At 38.5% G+C, this 22,284-nt stretch overlaps 1 protein-coding gene across 1 annotated transcript; it reads right to left on the minus strand.

Moving 5' to 3' along the window:
- Positions 1-1,784: 1,784 nt before the first annotated feature.
- On the minus strand, positions 1,785-22,208 carry ubash3ba (ubiquitin associated and SH3 domain containing Ba). The gene is made up of 14 exons (XM_055043796.1): positions 21,398-22,208; positions 7,367-7,420; positions 6,986-7,172; positions 6,218-6,416; positions 5,573-5,742; positions 5,287-5,495; positions 5,028-5,172; positions 4,136-4,256; positions 3,934-4,056; positions 3,756-3,848; positions 3,233-3,377; positions 3,020-3,126; positions 2,180-2,289; positions 1,785-2,070 (listed from the first exon to the last, which is right to left on the minus strand). Exons 1-14 carry the CDS (start codon positions 21,523-21,525, stop codon positions 1,933-1,935), a joined length of 1,929 nt encoding a protein of 642 aa, XP_054899771.1. The 5' UTR covers positions 21,526-22,208; the 3' UTR covers positions 1,785-1,932.
- Positions 22,209-22,284: the final 76 nt, after the last annotated feature.

The raw sequence follows: 22,284 nt of genomic DNA on the forward strand, positions 1-22,284 counted from the left end.
GTTTAAAAACGTCAAAGCAGCATTAAACTGAAAACATAATCAACAGATGAAAGACAATAGCTAGCTTAGCCTACCTTAGCTCGTAGATGTCATGTTGGGAGCCGAGGGACAAATGTGGATGTTTTAGCACATTTTAGCCCGCCAGATAATAACTATTTTTAAAGTTAAGAACTATTTTTTAATATAATTTTATGAGAACGTTATGGCTGCCGATAACAGATACTGGAGGATACATTTCACAGGTGTATTCAATCTAATTAATTATTGACACGGTTCTGTTTTATGGCTCAGCGGAATTTACTGGAAAAATATACTTTTAATATATAACACAATACAGCTCCATGCAAATGTATTTTGTAAATTTGTAACAAAACATTAATATATTTTGTTGAGATTTTAAGAAAAAAGATGGACAGAAGGTGAAGGTGCTTACAGCCTGTTTGTGATTTTATTTTTATTTATTTTATTTTTGGTTTGGTTGTTTTTTTTCCCCAACAGAAGACTGAAAAATTGTACCTGGATTCAGTCCCTCTGATTGATTTTTTTTTTTTTTTTTTTTAGCAACACTGTTTATTGAAAGTACACCTGCAAGCCATGGTGAAGGTGAACCTTGGTATGGGTCCAATCTTTTTGCCAACTAAGTTTCTTGCACACTTGTCCTGTATTTGGTTCCATCCATCGGCCATCAACTCTGCCCACTTTATCTGTCATTGATGGAGACAACCATTTCCACAGGATAATGCTGCCACCGCCATGCCTTTCCTGGGATGGAAAGGTGAGTGAGTTCAAACTCTTCTACCAACTCAACAAAGAGAGTTTGTTCTTGCAGAACACAAATATACAGATCATAACAGCTCCAAAACTGTCTTTTATTAATTTATAGAGTATGACAGACTTCAAATCATACAGCAAAAGATGCATTAAGCAATGAGTACTAAAATTATTTTATGTAACGAAAAAAAAAAAATCACCAAGAGGTTGAAAAGCAAAGTTTCTATGAGGTTAACAGAGTTTCGGGTATGGTCATGACATAAGAAGTAATAACTTTAGTAGAGGCACCTGTATATCAGTAGCAATACAGTTAATCCTGAAAATTAATATTAAGGTTTTCATTTCTCACTTCAACTGATGAGTGGCCAGTGGCTTTACTAGAGGGTTCAGACGAAAAATTCCCATAGAGAATTTTTACCATAAGGAAATTATATGAAATTTACAGGACCAGAACAGAAATAATAGAAATTTTTTAAAGTTGACATCAACAACCAAAAAGAATTAAGACCGGTGCTTCCCTGTCTGATTGTCAACCTTTTCTTCTGTGCTTCTTCTATACAATGGGAATGTCGCTACAAGTTAAATAATAGCTTCTGACAAGTGGAAAAAATATTTTGGTGGAACAAGTGTGTCTCAACTAATGTGTGTCACAGTGTGTGAAAAGGCAGCAGAGTACAAAGTCTTCACCACCCACTTCCCCCTCTGCTGGAGGAGGGGCCGCAGACAGAGACAGAGCCCCGGATAAAAATCTTGTTACATCGCATCGCTCAGGAAGCGTCCAATTTTCTTCTGTAGCACCTCTGCACTCTCAGTAAATAAGTGCCATATAGAGAGACAGGCAGAAAATGCCATCCAACCTGAAGCTTGCTTTTGCTGTGATCTCAGCACATACTGGGGTTTTCTCTTTCCTGAGAGTCACATCTAAGTACAATAGCTGCAATTATATTTATATATATATATATATATATATATATATATATATATATATTTTTTTTTTTTTTTTTTTTTTTTTGCATAATGTCTTTCATTGGAAGCCACTCTGTGTTTCTCTTTGTCCTTTTGGTAGTTTGGGTGGAATTCTAGAATTGTAAAAGGAAAAAAAATAAATAATGTTTCAGCAGTTTAAGCTGACAAAATGTAGGGAGTCTAACAGCATATCCTTCAGTCTTGCATTAGCATTTCCCTCCAGTTGAAACTGTGATTGGGTCCATGTGTCAGAGGCAAGATGGGTGGGTCGACCAGCTGCCACACGCCTGTCTCTCCCAATTCTTCACAAGCACAAAAACCCAAGTAGGGAATCTGCAAGCAGGAGAAGACAGATGTGCATGCTACGAATGAAGAACAGGCAAGGAACTAGAGGAGGGTACAGTAAGGGGATGAGAGCAACATGAGATTAATCAGAACTGACCTTTCGGACAACTTGGACAAAGTCCTTTGAGTTTTGGGGACTGAGGCCCTGTATTTGGCGAGTGCAGGCCTCCAGGGAGGAAGCATGGGCCACAATCAGGACTGTGCTTCCTGTGTAACAGAGGTAAAAAAAAAAATACATATAGATATATTGTAACTGGTAACCCCACTGGGCTATATCAAGTTTTGTCGTACAGAAAAAAATTTGTTTTTTTCAGCAGTAATTTCTCAGATACAGCTGGATAATTGTATAAAGTTTTGCACAAAAAAAAAATCACTGCAAAAAAACATTAATTTCAAGTCTTTCAATTAAACTTAGGTCTGGACTTTAACAGGGACATTTTAAAATAAATCACCATGTTTTGACCTAGTAAAATAGCGCTAACTGCATGTTTGGGTTCATCGTTTCCGAAATCGGTCCTGCATGTTTTAATTGTCTCCCTGGTTCAAATGACGACTCCTGAGCATTCCTCTGCAGAACACTGACATGCTAAGAAGGTTGTCACAAACAAGATGTTGAAATAAAACATCTGTGATCTACAGAAAGCTAAACCTCCGCACATCCTCTTGCAGCCTCTAACTAGTTTTCCTTCATGATGGCTCTGTCTGCAACTCCATCCATCTTCCTATCAACTCTGACCAGCACCCAGGCCCAAGAATTTAAGAACAATAGATGAAAGGAGCCTGAATACAAATGCATGCCACTGTTATTTTTACTTATAAAACATGTTGCCAACCATGTGCGATTGACTTTTCTTCTAACATTTATGCATTACATTATGTTGGTGCATGAGACAAAACCTCTCCAAAAATAAAATGTGAAAAGGTTTAAAAAGTTTACCCAGACTTTTGCACTCTGTCAGAATCTCTCTGGTCACTTGGAAGCTCCTGCTGATGTAGGTATCGTAGGACTCCGCCACGGTCAGTTTGCTTACAGGATAATGAGGTCTGCAGCACGAAAACCAATAAAAAATAAATAAATCAAAGTTCATGAAGATTTAACTATACCACAACATAACATTTGAAATGATCCAACAGTTGTTTTGCTTTGTACTTGTATGTTGTGTCCACACTCAGGTTTGCGGCCACTAGGTCAGATGGTGGGATCCAAGCCGGGAGGCTGGTGCCAGAAACCCATTTGGTCCATTCAAATAAACCGGGCTCCACGCGGATTTTTGTCTTGGCCTCCAGCTGGAGACCTAAAACAGATTAAAACAGAGAATGTAGCTGAGAAGCAGATAGGTTATTTAGACAAAATACGTGATTTTTTTCATGAAGAAAAGACACTAAAAGGCTCTAATGATTGAACAAGTTGATAAAAGCTCATATTTTAACTCCTACTGAGTCTCTTGGCACCAAGCAGTGTTGTAACATACTGAAGACATTCTCCAGTCTAACTTGTTTGATATAAGAGCCTGGAAAAAAGGCTTTCGACCCAACACTAAAACTCCTTCACCACCAGACAGTAACATTTATAAATACAAATAAAGAATATCATCCAAAGTGCATGTTCAGATGATGTTTGACGCCAGCCTGTGGCCAGTCTACTGATGAGTTGAAGGAGGATGAGCTCCTACCTTGGAGGATGTGCTGAGCAGTCTGGATGCAGCGGAGAGAAGGAGAGCAGTAAACAAAGTCTATTGTTGTGTGGCTTTCCAACAGGGCTTCACCTGAGACGGGCCAAAACACACAGTCATTCAGAATAAATTCTAACCATGCATTTGTGAATAACTTGCAAATAACACACACACAGACCTACTAGACGGGCCTGTGTGGAGCCAAACACAGTGATCGGACAGTCTTTTTCATAGTCCCGATGACCTCCACTCCTGCTTGGGAGGCTGCACGGCATGTTCAGATTGGAACGAATGTATCCACCTGTTCAGCATAGATGAGTCTTAGAAGAGAGGGAAGCACTGGCATTTTAAAGATCGCATCACAACTCTGCATCCCCCACCTTTGGAATCAAAACACTGGGTCACCCAGTGTTTGCCGAACACCACGTCCATCCTCTCGCCATGGCGACACACAAACAGCCTCATCTTGGGCGAGGAGGAGTGAGCGGTCGCCCTCGATATCTGAGATGAAACCGTTGTAGGCATTTACCGAGCTTTCCAAATGTGTTCCTCACCCTTTTTCACCTTTTGTCACGTTGCATGCATAAGCTAATGTATTAATTTGGGATTTTTGTGACAGACTCACAAAAAGCAGTAAATAACTGCAAAACAGGAAAAAATCATGTATGTTAAAAATCCATAAAATATGGTATAGATTTATATTCATCCTTATTTTACTCTGTTTCCTCTGTATATATCCCAGTGCAAACAGCTGACTTCAGAAGATATATGATTTGAATAAATTAATCTCAGTTTAATCCAGTTGTGCAGATTTACAGCTGGATTTATCCAGAATGCCTGTGACAAAACATGGCAGTGGAAGCATTATGCTGTGGTCTACAAATAAAATAATTTAAGAAACTTTGAATGAGACAGAAGTGCTGTTCATAAATGTACTTCATCCAAACAAGCTCAGGTTGAGTATTTTGCAAGATAAACAGGAAAAAACGTCAGTCTGTTGGATACATATTGCAAAGTATAGCATCCATAAGTACAGTGATAGAAAATGTTTCCTTTTCTTTTTATTTGAATTGACCTGTTGCATAAAACCCTAATACCAACACTGAACTTTGTGGTTTTAATGGGATGTGATGTGGAAAAAGATCCAGGGGGATTATAAGTTATTTCAAACAGACCTGTTCTCAAACTCCTTCAAATAATTTCACATCAAAGTTCACGGTAATCTTTATCAAAGCAGCCATTTAGGCAATAGACGGTTGCAGTGAAATGTACCTGCATAGGTGGAAGGAGGCCAGTGAGGCTGGAAGGATCCATAAGACTGTCAAGCAGACTGTCATTTAGCTGTCCATCAAATAAAAGCCCCCCCATGGGGCTACCAGAGGTAGATGGAGAGACACAGTTGAGAAAGGAGTGAGACCTGCCAATCACACAAGAACAAACCCAGCTTTATTTATTTGTTTTACTTAGAAAGTCTCACAGCAAGTCTTCACCGGTGTACTTGTCAGGAACGTGCGTTTTTTTCCGTCCTTACCCATGAACAACCCATGTGTCTGACTCATCGGCACGGCTCACATAGTTCTCAGGCAGCAGGCCGGACAACCCGGTGCCCAGCGAAGTGCCGAACAGCCAGCCCTCGCTGGCTGTGCTCTGTTCCACTGGAGACATGAAGATGAAGTCTCCCTGCAGCAGCTCCAGCTCGTCGTCGTTCTGAGGCACATACGGGTACATGACTTGAAGCGTCTGCAGGAGGAGAAGAAGAGTTGTTGGGAGAGATACTTTCATAAGAGGAGCTCCTGGCTTGGTGGAGGGACGGCTACCTCGTGGTTAGCAAAGCGAATATCTCTGGAGAGGAGCACAGCCAGCCAATCACAGCCTGCGGTCACCTCTATACTTTTAGCCAACTTCTCCAGAACTGGAAGATGACTGGCGTTAAAATGGTACGCCATAGTGACATGGAGCTGCTTCTTATGGGGCTCAACTTGCACACCTGTAAAAAAACACACACACATTGATAAAACATCAAGAATGATACAATTTTCTCATGGATAGAAATTCATTTCCTCAATATTTATCTTTGCCTAAAGGTGACTTTAATGCTTCCTTTAACAAGTTAGAATAGTTCTCTCAGCTATATTGAACATTTTTTCACAAAATCGTACTTCAGTAATGACATTTTAGTTTAGTTAGTTCTGCTTATTTTGAGATCCTTTTAGAATGAGATGTTTTGTCCTGTCACTTTAAATCCAAATAAGCTTCACACTCGCACATGAAAATGGCTGCATACAGATGCACAATTATACAACCTGATGATAACCTTTAGTGCAGGATCTGCAACTTGGTACTAAAAGGACTCGATGAAGTCAAATCAACACACTCAGTCTGGACTGATGATTTAAGAGCTCCAATAATGTTCTGTAGCTGCTCGCTTCACAGAAGCTCTGCCCTCATGTGAAGGGACAAACCTGCTTTAGATGTCGCCTCGGTTGCAAAGTCAGCAGCGAAGCTCTTCAGAACCTCGGCCATCTGCTCTTCCACAAAAAGCCCGATGAAGCTGGAGGAAATGTAGAGCTCCAGAGGCAGAGGCATGGGGATGCGACCTTTCCATTTGGCCACGGTGGTCTGCAGGGCGTCAGTCAGAGCCTCTACCTTCTCATCAGCACACTGATGGGTGCAGAAGGTAATTGGTGATCACAGAAGAAAACATAGGTAAAACAGCAACAGTAATTACGATGCCTTAAACTTTTCACATCTTAAGAGAAAAAAGTTTGATGTATTTTGTTAGCCTTTTGTGTGATAGTCGTCTGCTTATTCTGAACTGGAAGGAAAATGATGTAGCAGAATTAAAAAGATTGCACTTATTTGAATTGTATTCAGTCTTACTTCAGTCACATTTCACAACTTTTCCATTTCTATCAGTTTCACATATCAAGAGACTAAATGGAGAGCATCTCTCTCTCTCTCTCTCTCTCTCTCTTCTCTCTCTCTCTCTCTCTCTCTCTCTCTCTATATATATATATATATATAATATATATATATATATATATATATATATATATTTATGCAGAGGTTTATTTTTTCAAAAAGAAAATAATCTCCAAGCAAATGCAGACTCAGACAATCTGTCTCCACAAAAGAGGATCTTCTGTCTTAGGCTAAACTGAACAACAGGGGATTGAAAACAAAAAATGATGTTACAAGTTAATGTTAATAAAAAGCAAGCATAAAGTTACCATGAAGAACTGGCAGAGGGTGATGTGAGGGAAGATGTTGTGGGCCTTGTTCTTCCCGCAGGTGAGGCGGGACTGCTTCCAGAAGTGAGTGAGCTGCTGGAGCAGAGGTCCGCTGGGCCGCAGGTACAACACATACTCTCTGGGCAGAGGCTCATCCAGGAAAGGGTCGTCCAAATGGGAGAACAGCCTGAGAATAGCCAGAAACAAGAGGAGGACAGGAAGAGCGGTTACTATCCAGCAGAGGGCGGTAATGAGAAGCCGCAGAGATTCAAAACATTTTCTTTGAAGTAATGACTGCAAATGTTTATCTCCGAAACATTTATTTTCCTGTCCTGTGCTAAAAAAAAAAAACGTGAATAGAGGCGTTTGTGTTGCTCTCACCAGTCGCAAGCCGCCTGGACGTTTTTCCCTCCAGTCGAAACCAGAGCTGTCAACCTGCAACGGGAACCAGAACAGAGGTGGGGATCAAAGGACGATCACAGAATCAATACTCTCTCCTGTGGGACCAGATGCATTCAAAGCAGCTTGTTTCATATAATTTATGACCTGACTTTAATGCTTAAAGCAGAGAGTTCATTAAACAGAGCTATTCTGATTTAATAAACCTGCTTTGTTTTGTCTTAGAAATGCGTTGTGGGGGTTTCATTGTCATAAAAGCAAACGTGTTGGTTTGATTCACGAAGCTCCGTCTATGAATAAGTAATGAGCACTTATGTGCTTGAGAATATTTAGGCCAAACCATCTCTAAGTCTTGTTTAACAATTTATTTCCTCAGCTGCTTTATGTAATGCAATTTGCAAGGACGATTAATGTTTTCTGTTGTGCACAAGATTCATTTTAAAATAGATTTCACTAGTGAAAGGCACAGCAAAGGCCTCTGGGAGTTTTTTTATATGCTTCCAGCCATCATCTTGTTGAAACTCCAGAGATCCTGTACACACCGGAAAAGGTTTCGACATCCAGCCACATGGAGCGTTTCAAAGCATGACATTCATACCGAGTCTCGCTTGGGATCCCGATTGCTCAGTCATTTCATCAGACCAGAGGCTTTTATTTGCAATGGCTTAAGAAGAAACTAAATTAAGATGTTATTTCTCACTGAAAAGAACGTAGTGTGCTTTTAGTCACTCTTTACGCCATAAAACATTTTTTAAAAAACTTTAGATTTTTGTAAAACAGAGATTTTTATGTGTTGATAATTGGACTTTTTGACAGTTATCCTCTGCAGTGTATCCTTGAATCCTGTTCACATTTTTTCCATTACTGCATCACTGAGCTTTTATTGACTGACAGCGTCTCTCCAGTCACGCTCACATGAAAGACCCGTGAGCGTGTCCCTTTAAAAGCCTCAACAAATTATTAACCCTGAATGCAATTTTAAAAAATATATGCTATTCTTATAATTTGCCCTGCTAAGTCATGCTATTCTGGACAAATAAAACTGTTTTTATGTTTTACTTCTTGCTTTTTTTGTGCTTCTTAAAGAGGAAAGGGCGAAAAAAAGAAGTATGCACGACCCATCCTGTTCACGAGGTCATAATGGTGGTCATAGTACTTTACTAAACCTGCTAAGAATCAACAAAAGATTGAACTCCAGGTTGGAGGTTGAATGGCCTAAATCAAAGCATATTCATAGCCCAGTTAAAGTCTGGGCTATTCAAATGTACGTCTTAACTGGCAAGATTATATATATATATATATATATATATATATATATATATATATATATATATATATATATATATATATATATATATATATATATATATATATATATATATACACACACACACACACACACACACACTGTGCCTATGTGGTATGAATACTTTCGCTATAGAAAAACCAAGAGGTTCTCCTCTTTACATTAAACCTCCACACACCACAGGCAAATTCTGGTGTTTTGGTAGGATTTGCTTGTTGGTGAAGATAACACAAAGTACCAAAATGTGACTTCATGTTATCTCATCAGGAAGCCATTATTCATCGTATTTGCATCCATGCATGCAAACAACCAGCAACTTTCTGTTTTGTCACACTATTGTTGCTTGCATCCACCCAAATGAACCGTACAGGAATGCAAAATTCTCTTTGCCCCGTTTATCCATGAATCATATTCAGATCTTTAGCTTTTTGTTCAGATCTGAGCGACTGCTAAATAACCAATGACAGTGATGAAGACTGCAGCTAAACTCTAAGCCTTGTTATTGCATCGCCTTTCAGCTGGAGTTCTTTGTGCATTGTGTGAGAACAAGGCACGGGCCCAAGCCAATAAACGGCTTATTCATTGCATCAGCAAACAAAAACACAAAACGGTTGTAATACCGCCACGCTTTTAACTAAACTGTAACATAGACAGCATTGCTTTTTACCCCTCTGTGCAGACATTATGATCGTCTCTAAATACCAAATTAGTTTTCTGTGCCACGGCGAAGCCTTCTGACTTCTTTTTGGAACGTGATTCAGACTCGCTGCAGCTCCTCTGTGTGAGACGGCACCGATAGTGCTTACTGTGCCCCCATTTGTGTTCAAATTCAATGAGCTATTTTTATATTCGTCCCACAGAGAGGGTCCTAGATACGGCGACGTCCCTGGACCCAGAGGCAAAGTGCCCTGACACACGGCAGGGTGGGATGACCGGGTCAGCGGGATCGTGAAAGATTGCCAGGTCTATACGGTGCGCCCGGTTTATACACAACTTATGAGAACACACGCAGAGCAGAGACAAACCCCTGAACGGCTCGACCACATACACATACAACATTTCATCTAACTGACCCAATTCCTGATAATACAAGCCATGGCTGGGTGGGGAATGCTTCACTTGTGTGCTACAATCGTCTTATACGAAGATTCCACCTGGTACTGTGTGGAGGAGGATTTTTTTTTTACCCCCGTCTTTTTTTATTTCAGAAGGGATGATGGGATTACAAGCAGATGTGACTGAGGCTTCATCAAATCCGATCCAAGCCGGAACATAGGATTGCATGCTTCTTATCTTTGTACAAAGAGAACCCTTGTGACATGAAATATTACTAAAGTTCTTATGCTGAAAAAACATACAAACATCGTGCACCACGATGAATTTGACCTGTTCTTTTTTTAATGCTATGAAACCCTGTTGTGAGTATAAACATTAATATCGGTGAGAATGCACTGCATCAGCTTGCTTTTGACTTGCCACTTTTACTCAGAGATCTAACATTCACACAGTGGGTTTGTCTGTAGAGTGAGAGAATAGGTGCAATGCCAGTAGAAAAATGTAGATAAATTTAACACAGGAAATAGGCCGATATAATGCACTAACAACATAATTAGACACAGTTCAAACTTACACAGAAAGAATAAATAAGAGTTTTTCTTTACCAGAGCTAAAGAACAGGTGCAGATTTTCACAAGCAGACTGCCAGTCATGCTAGCAGAGGATGCTGTGTAAGAGGGACACACGCTCATCCGAATGCAGACCATCAATGTCAACATAATCTTTGATGTCCTGAAAGCTGCAGAAAACGTGTGTCAAGCAAAAAGATCAAAGTGACAGAGAGCAACGGCAACCAAGTTCAGACTGCCGGCTACTTCATCCTGTCGCAGCTCAGAGGCTCGACTTCAGCCGGCACTCTGGCGTTCAGACACAGAAGATCTCAAATATGCCATTCTTAAAACATTCAGTTTTCTCAAAATAGTGATGCATAAACATGACTTTATGCAACTTTTAATTGTTTACTTTCCCTAATGAGGCTTCACAAAGGAGGAGAAGGAATGCATATTTGATTAAAGGTCTAAATGATCTTGTTTCTGTAAAATTGGTTCACACGTATCAATAATTAAATGATGTATCTTTTAACACTCAGCCACATAAATGTAAAGACTTCCCTACAAACTAGCCCTGGGCCTTTTACAGCTTAAGTGAGAACCACAAACCTCAGTGTATTTGGGGGATATCATAAACTGGCACGAAACATAACTTCCCCTATATTTGTATTTAGCGTTCCTTAAATAAATCTGTTCATTTACTTGAGGTGGAGAAAAACCCCAAAACTGCTCTGACTGAAATACATTGAATACAAATGTGAAAGAATCTGGAACCATTAAATAACGAAGGGACCACCAAGCAATTCACAGAAATCCTCATCAGAACTTATTCCTATTAAACTCAATTTTAATGTTTTCTGTCGGAATAAAAGAACAAACTGTCCTCAACTTCTTATTTATTCTCTGTAAACACTGAGGAAGTTGTTTTTCAACTGAATTTGTTTTTGAAAGCCAAACAAAGATGCAAAAGATTAAAGACTGTGCAAAAGTGAACTCTGCCCTCAGTAAGAGCTACTTCAAACTACCAATGGAGGGGTGATATCGTCACATTTTTAAATATATTTTTTCGCATGCACCTACGTAGCAGGAAATATCAAATATAGCCCTGCAGTTTTCTCACATATGATAAGGGTATTAGATTAAACACATCGTCTTTTGCATGTTTGCTGCGGTTTGGTTTCTCACATGTTTAAACATTCTTTGGGCTGTTTATTACGTTCTAGTCATTTTCCAGCCTGCTGGACAAGCTGGAAGTGACAAACCTCCACTATGTAAACATCATGCTTTTCATGCAGGCAAATTAACCATGAAAGAATAGCAGAAAAGATAAACTACATTACATGCAAATATAAACAAATGCTACAACATTTGCAGCTAGATGCTCCCAAGGGCCCCTCTCCGACTCGACTCCACCAGTGAAACAGAATTTCCTGTTTATAAGCTGACGGCAAACAGACAGCTCCAAATACTTATCACACCAGCATTGCTGGGATCTCAGTTTGCTGCCTGACACTCAACTGCACCCAAAGGAGAGCTTCCATCAGCTGAAAAAATATGCTCCACTTGCAACAGCATGTCCAGCTATACCTACAATCATTCAGCCTGCAGCGAGGCAAGCATTCAATGAAATGAGAATTTACTTATTTGCAGACAGAATGTTTACAGAACAGATAGAAGTTGTTATTCACTCCTAATTAGGCTTCATATGCATAAAAACACCATCGTTTAATTCTGCACTATAATTTTTGTCATTTTTATCTGAAAAAAATACCAGCACTCTAGGTTTACACTAAATAAAGAGAAAAAATGCAGTTTGTAATTTGTGTAGAGAGCACTTTAGACTTGTTAACACATATACAGTCATATGAAAAAGTTTGGGCACCCCTATTAATCTAAATTATTTTCATCTCAAAGTATTTGGATGTTTGCAATAACTATTTCAGTTTGATATAACCAATAACTTATGGACAGAGTAACATTTCAATATTGAAATGAGGTTTATTGGACTAAAAGAAAATGTGCAGTACACATAAACACAAAATTTGACAGGTGCAAAAATAAGGGCACCTCAACAGAAAAGCGACATTAATATTTAGAAGATCCTCCTTTTGCAACAATAACAGCCTCTAGTCGCTTCCGGTAGCTTCTAAGGAGTTCCTGGATCCTGGATGAAAGTTCTAAGCTAACATGAAGAAACTGTAGATTAAAGTGCCTCAAAGCAGAGCTGTCTCAAACTGTATAACATTTTTCTGTTTCAAATTTAAAAGTCAAGACACATATTTTTTGATTACATAACTAAATTAGAAATTTGCTACAATAATTCACATTTTGATAAGTGTCTGATAGTAGTTGGTATCTACATGCCTTTGTCAGTTTGAAGACTTTTTTCCAACACTAAACCTAACACTCCCCTTGACTACGAATGTAGCCTCCAATCATAAACCCCAAGCAGAAACACAAACTACATTTAGAAGTCGTTGAATTACAGGGTTGGAATGTTATTTGCACATGCATTAACTGGAAAAGGAGAAAGACATGCTTTCCTCAGTGCAAAAACCCCCAGAAGGACGACATCCATGAATCAGACGGGATATTAGACTGTCCAGGCTTAGAGGGGTCAAAGAATGTTGTGAGTCTGCAGGAAGTGTAAATTAAATTTTAAATCACTAAGTGTAACATTAGGAGTAAATATCTCCTCTATATTTACTACCAGTTTGCAAATAATGTAAAGAAACTAGATGTATGCAGCACTATAGAAAATTCTAGGAAAAGATGGCAACACATCTGTCACACTCAGTGTAAATGTATGTGTAACTCCAAAGTTAGTGCAACTTTATTGTCGTAAACGTACGAGCAGTCCTTAGCTAATTTGCAATAAAAACATTTAACAACATTTAACTAATCTCCATGTGCAGCCATCTTACTTTCAACAGAGCCACGCATGCCATACTTTAATGCATTTATGGTGAGCTGTGCTAATTTGCAAATTGCTCATTTAAATTAACCCCTAATTTTCCCTACGGGTTAGCGACATATTTGATTCATCGATGGGCCTGCTTTGATGTTACATACTAATTTTTTTCAGCAAACCAGGAACCACAAATTGCACAAAAGTATCTATGGAGAGCTGAGGTCTTTTCTTACCATAATTTATCTTAATGATACTGATGGGAGGTTCACCAGGTCTGACAGAGCAAATAAGAAATTGACTCAAGAAAAGTTGCGAAGGAGAGAAAAAGGTTTAAAAGAACTCCATGGTTTTAGAAGGCTGTTTATAGAGCTCTATGACATCAGTGAAACAAGTTAAAGTGTACACAAAGCAAATTATTCACTCTGAGTAGTTTGTTTAAGGGCTGGTGCCAAAATCCTAATGCATCACTGAGTCCTACTCAAAGTCCCACGGCTGCTATACAGGCAGCAGAAACAGAAAGTCCTTGGGAGTGGCAGCCATGGTTGGGTCGGCAGTCACATGCATGTTGTCTTAAAATGCAGGATCAAAAGCGTCTAGCATTAATTAAATTTAGATTTCACAAAGGTCAATTGAAAAGTTGTACATAAAGAAGATACACAAGGCCAGACAGAGCCTTGACATTAGAGTTTTTTGAATATGTACTTGTCTTTTCAGCAGAAAATTAATTTTTTTGACGAATGTTGAACTGATTTAACAAGAAAAATCACGATAGCTCACTCAGTACAGAACACCATCGCTCTGTACGACCGCAACCAAGTCTTCACTGCTTCAGCCTCCCTCCAACTACCAGCTCAACAGTGCTCTGCAAAAGGTCACAAGCCTCTTCCGGAAATGAACGACTTCCTCTTGGCTGTCTTGAACACAGGCTCAGAGCTCGTTTTAGTTTGTACGCTGCGCCACTAGTCCTGATACGTTAATGCGATAGTTTTTTTTTTTTTTTTTTTTTGCTGTAATTTTTTGCCTATATATCAAATTATTTTACTTGATATAATTTCGCGTGTTGTACTAAAGTGGCATTCTGGGTAGGGAAGAGATTATAAGTGTTCTAGGTAAGGGGAACAATGTGCTGCATTCAGCGTTCACTCTAACTTCCTCCTACACTCACAAAAAGACTTCACAGGCAGACAGGGTGGGAAAAAAAAAGAAGTTAGAGCATTTAATCTCCACACAGCTACATGCGCTATGGCTCAGAAACCGCGCAGGCTTTGATGTTGAGAAGTCGTTGGAGAACATGTTGCACAGGAGACATTCGTATCTGTAAAACGAATCTGACAAGAAAACAGAACAGAGATGCAAAAAGTGCCAATAAATGGAGCTCATCATTGGTGAATGTACCGAAGCTCTTGAAAGTTCTTAATGTTAAAATCCAGGTTTATGACGTTTAAAAATCTTTTGTAAACTTTGCATATATCTTGTATAATTCGACTGAAAAAAAACAACAAAAACAAATAAGATGTTGTAGCTGGTTTTCATAAGCAGGCTTTCGCTGAATCAGGTGCTGTGCAGACATGAGAGGACAGCCCACCCAGAGAGGGGGAAGTTATCGCTCCAAAAGCAACATAAAAACCAGATTATAGTTTACAAATACACACAGGAACAAAAAAAAAATCCCACATTCTTTGTTCTGATAAAGCTAAAAAATAAAGTGTTTGGTAACGAGGACCAGCGTTGGGTCTTGGGGGAAAAATGGGAAACTTGCGAGTCTGAGTATGCCATCCGAAATGTGAAGTATGTGAGTGGCAGTATGACAATAGCTCCAAGTTCCTCTTGGGGTTATTGTGCTTCAAGAGGAACTGAAGCACTTTACAGAATATATGGCAAAATAATTAAATATTTCCAGGAAATCTCAAGAAATCTGTCAGGAATTTAAAGGTGAGGATAAATTGGGTCTTCCAAAAATGGGCAAAGACTTTAAATTACTTAAAAACTGACTTAAAGACAACAAAGTCACAGTTTTGGATCTAGATACATAAAAGATGTGTGGGCTGAGCTGAAAAGGCGTGTGCAAGCCTGACTCTCTAAATCCAGTTTCATCAGAGGAAATGGGCCAAATCTCCAGCTTCTTATTTTTTATAAGACGTTCCTTAGGGAAGAATGTGTGTCCCAAACATACATTTTAAAAGGTAGTTAAACTAAATAACAAAATGTTAATTACAATGTAAACTTTTGAATATAAATATTTCTTAAACTATTTTTCTCATTATTCAGTTAGCAAACAGAAATAATTTTGTTGATCCATAACTTGCATAAAACTAAGTATATTAATAAACATGGTTTTTGATTGTGGTTTTGATACATATACCAAGAGATAATCTTGGCATTTTGCAACTTCTCTGCACTTTAGCTAAAAAAAAATATATATATATATACTTTTGAAAATGTACGGGAGCAAACAAACATTGTCAAATGTCCTTAGAGTCACTATAAATGATGCTAGGTTTGTACTTTAGCAAACTGCATATGATGAAGTGATGTAGGGATCTAGAGGAGAGTGTTGGTCCTGGATGGAGCCTCAATGGTTCAATTCCTGAAGTTTTGTCCTCTTTCTGCCTGTTTTCACTTTAAATACAGCAAATAAAGGCAACCAGTGCCATAAAAACGTAAAATGAAAATTCTAACGTACATTACAAAGTGTTTTGCAACCAGTTTATTGTGCCTTTCATACAGGTTTTGTGTCGCATTAAAGGTGAAAAAAGCATTAAAAAATGACTTACCATGGATTTTAACAAGTTGTTTCTCCATGGTTTTGAATTTTAGACAATACAGATTTTAAAATTTCAAAGAGCAAAAACTTAAGCCTAAATAGTAGTATAAAACGTAAAGCAAAAAGCATAAAATAAATTAGTGGAACTATAAGTAGTACCTGTGTTTGTTATCCATCAGGCAATCCTGAGTACATTCATTCAAAGGGAATCCATACTTCTTAAAAAAAAAAATGTTGGAGAACCAGTTTCATCAGAGGAAATGGGCCAAATCTCCAGCTTCTTATTTTTTATAAGACGTTCCTTAGGAAAGAATGTTTGTCCCAAACATACATTTTAAAAGGCAGTTAAACTAAATAACAAAATGTTAATTACAATTACAATTACTTTCCATGGATGGAAAGTAAAAAGTCAACACAAACGTTCAATCTCTCTGCAGTAGTTGTTTACGCTCACAGTTCAACACAGAGCAAGAGCAATTCTCTTCATGTCTGTCTTTGGACTTTATCACTGCAGTCATCATGATGTTTTTTTTGTCTTATCTGTTCCTGCCAACTTAGAAACTTCCACCGTCGTCTCAGAGTGGCTAGCCAAAATGAAGCAGGGGGTATCTGACTACATTTGACATCACATCATTTATCATTCAACCCTATTTATAAGTAGGGTTATTGAGATTTTCATGAAGTAGCACGTCTGAATTCGCCTTTTCACTTCCTTACCATGCAAGTAAAATTAGTTATTCTAAGAAAGTGCAGTTATTTCAGCCAGTAAATGATCTGCTTTCGCTGGTATGTTTACTACAGCCCAATAAAAATGCTGCCTTCAGAACAAAATCTAAACAAATACTCTATCATAGCTAAAAAAATTATTATTAATGGACCTTTCCATATAGACTATAAAAAGGAGAAAGGGCAATATTTACCAGGAAATACAGCACAACAAGAAGTTAAAATTAACATTAAAGTGTTATAAGGAAGTTCTAAAGAAGTCGAATGAGTTACAAGTGTAGTACAAAGAAAAGCAAAAGAAGGAAGGAAGGAAAGAAGGAAAAAGGAAGGAAGGAAGAAAGGAAGGGAGGGAGGAAAAATAAAGAAAGAAAGAATGAAACGTCCCCAGAATAAAACAGAAGGTAAGTTTCTTTTTGTAAGTGTGTGTGTGTGCGTGTGCATGCCATGCGTGTGTGTGTGTCTCCATGATTCACGTTCCCCACAGCCTGAAAACAAACACCCGAACACAATAAGCTTTTGTTGCCTGAAGCAGTGATGAATAGCTCATTTCCGTTATATTTCTTGTTCCTCTTCCACCAACACTGAACAGCACAGTGGCAAAATATGACAAGTTGGGTGTTTTACTAATGAGGAATAAAGGAAGGGAAAACATGCTACAACCGAATGAACATAAACGGTACAAAATAACACTCAGCAAATAAACTGTCTTAATGATAAGTATTTGGTTGAAATTGCAATTTAGAAAAACCTTAACTGTGGAATAATACTGTTGATATACATATCGGCACTGCTGGTACTGATGTGTTAAAAGCTGCAAAGTAAATTCATCTTTTGCTGCTGTCGAATAATCAAACACTGAAAATGTTAGAAAAATCCAGTCATGATCTTGATAATCAGTCATATTTCCTTTGAGGAATGCAAGTTTGACCGAACTGTAAAATATTATCACTTTTTGCACTCCAAAGAAGTGAAATAAAAAATACCTAACTAAATAATTTTGTTTCACTTTAGCTGACTTTTCCTTATAAGTTCTTTTTGCTCCATTTTTTTTTTTTGACACAATCTTCAAAATGGAAAACACACCACAAAGGCAAAAATGTTCGTTGACCTAGGAAGATTTACTTGCCGAAACCTTTTGCTTCTGTGAGGCACAATAGTCGATGTGGCACTCGGTAGATTTGTTTTAGTCACTCTTCAAAATGGGTAAGACAAGATACTACGTTGTTAAAGTAAGACAGAGGCTTGCTGACCTCAGACTTCTGTCTGCCACTAGTAAAAAATAAAAATGTGACACAGAGACACACTTCCTTTGGCCACTACCCCTCCAGTTTGCACCGGGAGCCATATTTACCTCACCACAACCTGCGGTGAAGAGGATGGCAGACATGAAGAGACACCCAAATAGCTCTTTGTGAAAGAGCTGCAACAAGAAGCATGAGTGGAGGCTGACACATAGGATATGTGCACACACACACTCCTACCTGATGAGAGAACTAATTAACCTTACAAGGATTTCATTTTAAAGCATTTGAGCACATCTTTACCTGAGGCACTAATAGCTGTTGATGGAGGAGTTCCTGCTTTCCACAAAAAAACTTTAAATCTTTAGTTTTGGTTTCAGTTTTTCCAACCACACTTAAACTTGCTGAACTCGCCAAATCATCAACTAACAGCAAATAAACAAGCCGGAGTCACGAGCACAAAACAACTGACAGCTTCAGCAGAGTGGCAGTCAGATTGTTCACTGGCGCGCGCTAATATTTACAACAATTTGTTACAGAGATCAATTATTAAATCAGAGCGACTTTGGGTGTCATAGATAATGGATGTGCGAACGCAAACATACGAATCACAGTCACTCTATGGCGTCGGACAGAAAACCATCAAACTTTTTGCCAGTTTTTAGAAAAAAAAATGTTTTCAAAAGGTAACGGCTCGACCAGGTTTCAAAGAAAAGGCTATTCAACACTTTTAACCTCACTAGACCGAGACGCTGCTAAAATTTCTGCCTTCATTTTTACAAAGGAGAACAGAATCTAATCACAACATTCATAGGAGATTTGTTTCTTTGGTACCTGGGAGATCATTTTTGGGCATGTAGAAAAAGGCCCTCTGTGTGGGACGGGACAGTTTGAACATGTTAGGTTAATAATTTATGTGGGAGTTTCTGACAGTACGTACAATGAAAAAGGACAAAATAATTACACTTCCTGTGACAGGGAAGACATTGCACAGTGAGAGAAAGGAGAGAAATTAAAAAGAGCTTGTTCATGCTTACAATTAGATGTCATTATTTGGCAGGACAAAATTATAGCATGGTTCGTACCTAAATGCTGTTTCATTATTTATAGTTTTATTTTATCTGTTTATAATTTTTTTTTAGTTATACTTAAATCACAATTCTGCTTGTAATGGATTCCCTCTGTTGTTTTGCATCAACTAATTGGAAATTGTAAATAATTTATGTAAAAACCATAAAACACACGCAGACCACACGTTTTCATATTCTTGGCTAATTTATAGACTACAGTCTGAAATCAATAATGCTTGTTTCCTGGCAACTGCTTCACTTAAAGGATGAATGAAAAGAAGTACTGACGAGGACAAACAGGAAATACCCATAAGATCATGTTGACACTGAGAGAGAGTGAGCACAAAGCCCTCCTCAGACTACAATGAGAAAACCATGTTTAATCCTCAGCCAGCCCAAGGAATAAGCAAGCCAAGCTTCTCACGCAGAAAACTTTTAAATCACTTCGACCAGTTTCTACATGGGAACATTTCAGTTTTTTAATTATTTAATGTATTCAACATCTAAAGCAACAATGTCTTCTTTCTTGTGGTACAAAGAAGATATATACAGTATGATAAGTGACATTTACTTCTGTAACTTGAGAGCATTTTTTTATCATGCTGCTGCTCGTGAGAGTCACCTTTCATGCACTGAACTGCTTTGAATAAAATCCAATTGAAACAACTCTTCTTCCTGTCTCTGTGATCTGTACCGCTTAAGTAAACATTTCAGTTCAAGCTCACAATCTAAAATGTTTTATCTTAAATATCATTTTAAAAAAAAGAGATGGTGGTGTATTTAAGAAATAACACCTTCAAAACTGCTATAAAAAATGCAGTTTTGAAGGTGTTCAAAACACTCAGCAAATAAACTGTAATAATAATAAAGCGATTCATTTGATTTCAAGGCATTTTAAGGAAATAATAATAAAGCGATTCATTTGATTTCAAGGCATTTTAAGGAAATAATAATAAAGCGATTCATTTGATTTCAAGGCATTTTAAGGAAATAATAATAAAGCGATTCATTTGATTTCAAGGCATTTTAAGGAAATAATAATAAAGCGATTCATTTGATTTCAAGGCATTTTAAGGAAATAATAATAAAGCGATTCATTTGATTTCAAGGCGTTTTAAGGAATCTTCTATTGACCCAGGTAATAACTCCATTTTTAGAGTTGTTGAAGTTCTTTTAAAGAGATGACGAATGCTGTACATAGGCTGTGTAGAGAATGGGGTAAAGAACAGTAGCTTCTTCTTCTGCACTGGTCAAAAAGAGAACTTTGCATGCTTTTAGCATATTCTCTGTCTATTATATATATATATATATATATATATATATATATATATATATATATATATATATATATATATATATATATATGTTCTAAATAAAACTGGATAATTTATTTGCCTATGTATGAAGAAGCTACAATGTATAAATTCTTGTCTAAAAATGATCTCAAAATAAATATTATTAAAATGGTAAATTAAGATAATATGCATTTTCAACACAGGTTGGACTCACTTAAGCAAACACCTGAGTTTAAATAGGGTCATTATGAAAGACCCCAAGGGAGTAAGTTGACAACATGGACTCAATAAAATATAAAAACAAACCAAAGATTATCAGCAGCAAAGATGCCTAGATTTAGTTAAAAAAAAAAAATTGCAGATGAATATGACAAAATTTTTCACCAGAATACCTGAATTATTGGATACTGGTTGGTTCAACCTAGCTCTAACTGCAGAACCTTGTTTTATTTTACTCCAGTATGAATAATAGCTGTTAAATAAAAGCAATTGAATCACATGTTACATTTTTATTTTAAATCTCTGTGCAAGTTTATAATCCTGATAGATTCTCAACCGGTTGTTAGGATTAAGAAGAAAAAGAAAATGTGAAACTGGCTGTCAGGTAATGAAATTCTGAATTGGCTTTACACAATCTTGGGTTGGGTCTGGATTCTTACTTGGCAATTTAACTCCTTTTATTATATTTTGAAGCTACTATATAACGCAACCTTGATACTAACATGCATCTGGTACTTTTCTCACCAAAGCAAAATAATAATAATAATAATAATAATAATAATAATAATAATAATAATAATAATAATAATAATAATAATAAAAGCTTCAACTATTTAACAACTACATCCAAAGTGTTTGAGTTTTCATACGAGTACAATTTGAAATGAATACTGTCAAACACTTTAAAACAGTTATGAGTTGGCAACATGGACACACCAGAACCAAGCAGCATCAGCAGAAGAGATGCTGAGAAGCAAGAAGACGTGAATGTAAATGAAACTTTCGACCAGGACACGAGAATTAGTGGGTGCTGCTTGGTTCAGCCCAGTTGTTGCTGTGAGGCAGAGTTGTGACAGAGCGGCCCAACACTTACGCCCTGATCCTGGGGAAGCCCATGGACAGCAGCACGTCCAAAGTAGAGCCATGTTTGATGGTGTTGGGTCGGTTCTGGCGCTGCCTTCGCGGTGTCACTTTGGCGTACAGGTCCTCCTTCGCTGCCATAACTCACTGCCCCATCGGTAGGTCAGGTCCACAGCTCCGCTGGCGCGTTTTCATTTATGAGCGGATAAAAAAGAAGTGGGGGGAAAAAAGGAAGACGGAACCAATGAGCTCTTTAACCCAGAGTGACTCGGTCTGGACGGAAGCACGTAAATATCACGAAACTCTGCGAGGCAACGAGCATGTTTTGACTGTGAGCTGGAACGAGCTGCTGCCTCCTCCGCCTCCTCCGGCTGCTGACGGCTCGCAGCATGAAGTCACAACCGTCAGCGGGGGGCTCGGCCGGGGGGAAGTCACTCCTGCGCGCTCAGCCGCGTCCCCGACAGCGGCGAACACATCAGGCTGCTGCCTGCCCCTCGCATCCGGTCCGCGGAGCGAAAAATCAGATACGACAGCGCTAGTTTCCCCCCTCCAAATGTTGTCTTATTCATGAATGGAGCCTGATGAGCGAGCGGAGGATCCGCCGCGACCCCTTCAGTTAAAGAGACGGCACGGCAGCAGCAGGCAGGAGGTGACAGGAAGTCAGTTTTAAAGCCTTCAAACCGGAGAGGCGTGTTAAACTGTGACAGCGACGCAGTCCGCCTCCTCAGAGGCGCTGTTTGAACACATTTCAAGACTGTATGGAGAGCTGCTGAGATTATTTCAGCGACAGTCCCATGATGGAGGTGAACGGTGGAAAATGCTGCTCACACTTCCTGTCTGCGAGAAAAAGATCGACGTCACTGCGCGCATGCGTAGTGCGGGGTATGAGAACAGTCCGTT

This window comes from Poeciliopsis prolifica, unplaced genomic scaffold, assembly GCF_027474105.1.
Source record: "Poeciliopsis prolifica strain line A6 unplaced genomic scaffold, Auburn_PproV2 SCAFFOLD019, whole genome shotgun sequence".
Lineage (NCBI taxonomy): Eukaryota > Metazoa > Chordata > Actinopteri > Cyprinodontiformes > Poeciliidae > Poeciliopsis > Poeciliopsis prolifica.

Coding starts and splice junctions, on each gene's coding strand:
- ubash3ba (XM_055043796.1), bottom strand. CDS start 21,525: ATGGCAGCGAAGGAGGACCTGTACGCCAAAGTGACACCGCGAAGGCAG. Junction 5,173..5,286: donor GACACATGGGTTGTTCATGG/GTAAGGACGGAA, acceptor TGTGATTGGCAG/GTCTCACTCCTTTCTCAACT. Junction 4,057..4,135: donor CCAGTGTTTTGATTCCAAAG/GTGGGGGATGCA, acceptor TATGCTGAACAG/GTGGATACATTCGTTCCAAT.